Source organism: Rosa chinensis, chromosome 6 (genome assembly GCF_002994745.2).
Source record: "Rosa chinensis cultivar Old Blush chromosome 6, RchiOBHm-V2, whole genome shotgun sequence".
In the NCBI taxonomy this organism is placed as follows: Eukaryota; Viridiplantae; Streptophyta; class Magnoliopsida; order Rosales; family Rosaceae; genus Rosa; species Rosa chinensis.
In genome coordinates, this window is record NC_037093.1 from 51,341,784 (window position 1) to 51,345,961 (window position 4,178).

The following is a 4,178-nucleotide window of genomic DNA, read 5'->3' on the forward strand; positions in this document are numbered from 1 at the left end:
ATGAATATATGAATAAATACATACCATGCCAAGATTGAAGTAAAAATAATCACTTGAGCTATTTTCAAGGGTTTTAGATGGTTCTAGTAAACTCATCGTATCACTTCAGCTTGAAGTAAAAATAATGAGATGAATATATGAATAAATACATACCATGCCAAGACAAGATTGAAGTAAAAATAATCAGTTAAAACAAAAGGTCAGTTAAAACAAAAGGAGCGCGCCAGGTAGGGGTCGAACCTACGACTTTCTGCTTAGGAAACAGACGCTCTATCCACTGAGCTACAGGCGCTTTTTGTTTGAAGTTTCATGATAGATGCATCTAATCAGAGATGCATAAGCTTTTTATATTAATAAAATAATAGGAAAGTGTAAATGTGACCGAAGTAGTTGGGCCCAGTCCAACAACTTGATTGCCACAAACACTATTACTCCACCCGTTTTAAACGTTGGGGTTATCATTCTAAAAATCAACTATGAAATTATACAAGTTCTTCTCCGGTTGCAATTTAAACTGTACTATAAAATTACACTACCTCAGTGTTAAAAATTTGATCTTTACCTATACATGATACATGGTCACAAAGAAAATTTACCCACAACCACCACAAGTAATCTAATTAAGAATCAAATTACCCAAGACCCAAGATAGAACACAGTCCATTGGACTTTGCCCCATTGGAGAAGCTACCTAAATCCTAATCGCCTCACATGTCGTGTTTTTTCCTCGCTTCCAAACTTCAACTCCATGGAACAAGGAACAACCAGCATCTCCAAGTCTCAACTCTCAACTCTCTTTTGGATCCTCTTTTTCCCGAAAGACAATATCACCCTCCACTTTTGCATAAACGGGCAAAACACAAGGGGTAATTTAGTCCAAACGACTAGTATCGAGAACTGAACCAGAGCCCACGTGCATGAAAACGCGAGAAGACATGGTGGGTGAGTCCGGTAATAAGTGTCCAAAGACCAAAGTTTGAAATTAAATATTCTCAGATCCCAAACTGTCCCCGGTTACCAAATCTTAGTTTCAGATAACAACCATAGCCATGACTCGTCCTTTTCAACTGAGTCACCCCGTTCTTCTTCTTCTTCTTCTTCTTCTAGCTACTACCGCAACAGCCAGGCCGGGCTTTCTCTTCACTCGGACCACCGGCCGGTGCACACCGGACTACTGGGGCAGCGGGGTGGAGTCGTGGCCGAGGATGGTCCCGCAGACATCGACGGTGTCCAAGGTGTTCGGGTCCAGAGCCTACGAACGGTACAGATCCGATCTGACGCTGCTGGAAGCGACGGCAAGGAGCGACGACGAGAACGTCTTCCCTAGGCTGCTGAAGCAGGCGAGCGCGGCGCTGCTCAACTCGTACTCCAGGAAGGGGTTCCCGTACACGGCGTGGGAGGTGAAGACTCGGGTCATACAGGGCTTGGTGTCCGAGAGGGTGGCGTCCCGTCAGGCCCAGCTATTCTCTCAGGCCAATGAGGCTTGTGATCTGCACTAGGTTTGTGACTTGTTCTGGGTTGTAGTGGGTGGCGCTGGTTCTGATACTGATAGAATACTTCGTTCTTGGTGGTGGGTATTTCGTGTTTAGCGTTGGCATGGGTTTTGGTAGTGTGGATCGATCGTTTGTTCGATCTTGATGAGTGTGTGATTGGTTCTTGTTCAAACGGTTGAATCAAACAATGCTCTTTGTTGTTAACCAATATTTTAGTAATTGGTCAATGGACCTTTGTATTCTAGTTTGATGGTGAGCCTCATGGGTTCATAGCACTTGCTGCTGGTATTCGACAATATTTATGCTCTTAGCTGTTCTGAACTTTTAATTATTGATTAAGATGGGATTTTTAACTAGCTAGTTGCAAAAAAAATTTATGATAATCTTTCTGCTAGGCTGAGGTGAAAAAAATAATAATAAGAATCAGGCTACACAAAAACAAAATGCTCAAATTTCACTTGTTTTAGGGTATATTTTCACTCGATATTTGTGTAGAGAAACTCGTTCTTACACAAATCACAGTCAAGGTTTTTTCTTAGATAGCAAAAAAGAACTACAAAAAGAAACCCCTATCACAATCACATTCTCAAGTTTTCAACTAGTCTAAAAGAGAAGCATTTGAAGCACCACAAAGGTGAGACTATTGTTCCAAAAAGAAGACTCAACATTATGACATTTTTTTAGCAATACCGTACTACCGTAGCTCAAAATTTGAACCTTTCGTATAAAATGGTATCAACTGTTACTCCCTTCTCATTGCGTATTGTTATTTGTAAAATAGATCTTCTTTTTTCTCCTAAAAAAAAAATATATATATCTTCTTTTTATTCCTAGTGTCACCTTCAACAAAAATATTGTTATTGCTTGAGATAATGAAGTTGTCCAAGCTTATTTAAGATATTTGGATAAGCAACCATCAGAATTCTTTTTTCATTGGGTATATTTTCATAATCAATTTAAACTGAATTTTTCTTTTCTCCTTTTGTTTTGTCAAGTTCAAATTTTACATCATCAAGGAAACGTGGTCATTCTGAATGAAGAGGATCCGGAAAAACAAAACTCTCTTTATTGGGAGAAACCATACGTTGAGCGAAAACTAAGTCTTCTTTTCAGCTTCAGAGCAAGCTTAAAGCAGGTGCGACATGAGCGACAGAACAGGGCCCCTAAATTTTGGGGCCCTATTTCAAGTTCTAAGTACCTTTAAGATATATAAAAAAGGGGCTAGAGGCATTAATTCAGTTGTAGTTCAGGTGGCACTGAACTTTTCTTTTATTGCATGTCTCTTGCTTCTTGTTTTTTTTTTTTCCTTCTCCCATTCCCTTGCACTACTTTCTTGGTTTTATTTTTTAGTGGATATTGCAGGGCCCATATTGTATTTATCTTTGATCCTTCAAATTCTTTCAATTTTTTGTGTTTTTGGGATAGTACGTATCTTACTTATCTTCCTTAATTATTCCATTGTATGTTGCTTCTTTTAATGAAATTTTTGTAACAGGTTCTCTTTGAATTTTTCTTTGGGTGGTTCTAGTTGGACCTCCAAATTTGCTATTTGGACTTCTCATACTCAGCACACCTCTAATTTACTTTTTAGAATACTTGAAAAGCTAAGTAGATCTCATTATCTTTACCAAAACACCCTTGAACATGAGATACAACAATTTGTTACTATACTTTTTATCTGTATCTTCAAGTACGAGAAGAAGAATGAACTCTCTTATGAGTATGTTTCTCCTCAACAAAAATTAATTAGAGAGTTGGTTCTCGATCTTGATATGTTGCTGAAATCTCTTTGAATTTGCTAAAAGAAGGATTTCAAGGGTTTTGAGTTGGAAGATCAAGTAATAATTATATCATAATATTCAATGAATTTAGTTTAAGGAAGTTTCATATCAGATTATTTTGAATTTACTTTTATATTAAATGATAATTATTATTTTTACTTAATTGTTTTAGGTAAATAACACTACATAGGCAATATAAGGAAATTTAGGGAAAAAAATTAATTGAATGTTATAAGAAGAGTATTTGTTTTTTTTTCTTTTTCATTTTTTTCTAGTTGTCCTTATTTGTTTTTTCATATGACTTGACAAAATCTATTAATAATTGAAAAAATTGAAGGTCCAACTAAAACCATCCTTTTTCTTTTCAAGGAGTGAAAAGGTAATATAAGATAAAAAAAATTTTAATCTAAAAAATAATTTGTATAATATTTTCTCTATATAACAAAAATTTTCAATGATATATTCATACACAACTGCAAAAGGATGGCCTTATTTTTAATTTCGCACAGGACCTCCACAAATTTTTGAGACGGCTCTGTCCGGCTTCCATCTCTTTGCTCGTCTGGCGGCTCTCGCCCATGGCAGGCCTCTGGCCTCATCACCGTGTGAGAGAGCGGTCGGACGAGAGTGTTTTGATACTATTGCTCGGGCGGTTTCTGGGGCATTGTTGCTACTCAAAGCTCTAGCAAGGTGGTTGCGGCATCAAGATCCTGGTCTGAAGCCTCTAATGCGCGGTGGTGGTGGTGTACAGAGGCGGAGCTTGGTCGAATGCATCTTGGACTTGTCGACGGCGTGAATTTGGTCAGGTATTGAATCGACGATGACGTGGGTGATGAAGGTTAGGGCAGCATGGATCTTGCGGCGTTGGTCGTGGTAGCGTGGTGTAGGCGACATGGTTGTGGTC

General features: G+C 38.2%; 1 protein-coding gene and 1 non-coding gene across 2 annotated transcripts; one reads left to right on the top strand and one right to left on the bottom strand.

The window, feature by feature from the left end:
* Positions 1–219: 219 nt before the first annotated feature.
* Positions 220–292, bottom strand: TRNAR-CCU. Its single transcript has one exon. It is a non-coding gene; the product is annotated as a tRNA-Arg (tRNA).
* A 674-nt stretch (positions 293–966) lies between these two features.
* On the top strand, positions 967–1,803 carry LOC112173858. The gene has a single exon (XM_024311543.2). The coding sequence runs from the start codon at positions 1,050–1,052 to the stop codon at positions 1,497–1,499; it is 450 nt and encodes a 149-aa protein (XP_024167311.1). The 5' UTR covers positions 967–1,049; the 3' UTR covers positions 1,500–1,803.
* Positions 1,804–4,178: the final 2,375 nt, after the last annotated feature.

Coding starts and splice junctions, on each gene's coding strand:
- LOC112173858 (XM_024311543.2), top strand. CDS start 1,050: ATGACTCGTCCTTTTCAACTGAGTCACCCCGTTCTTCTTCTTCTTCTT.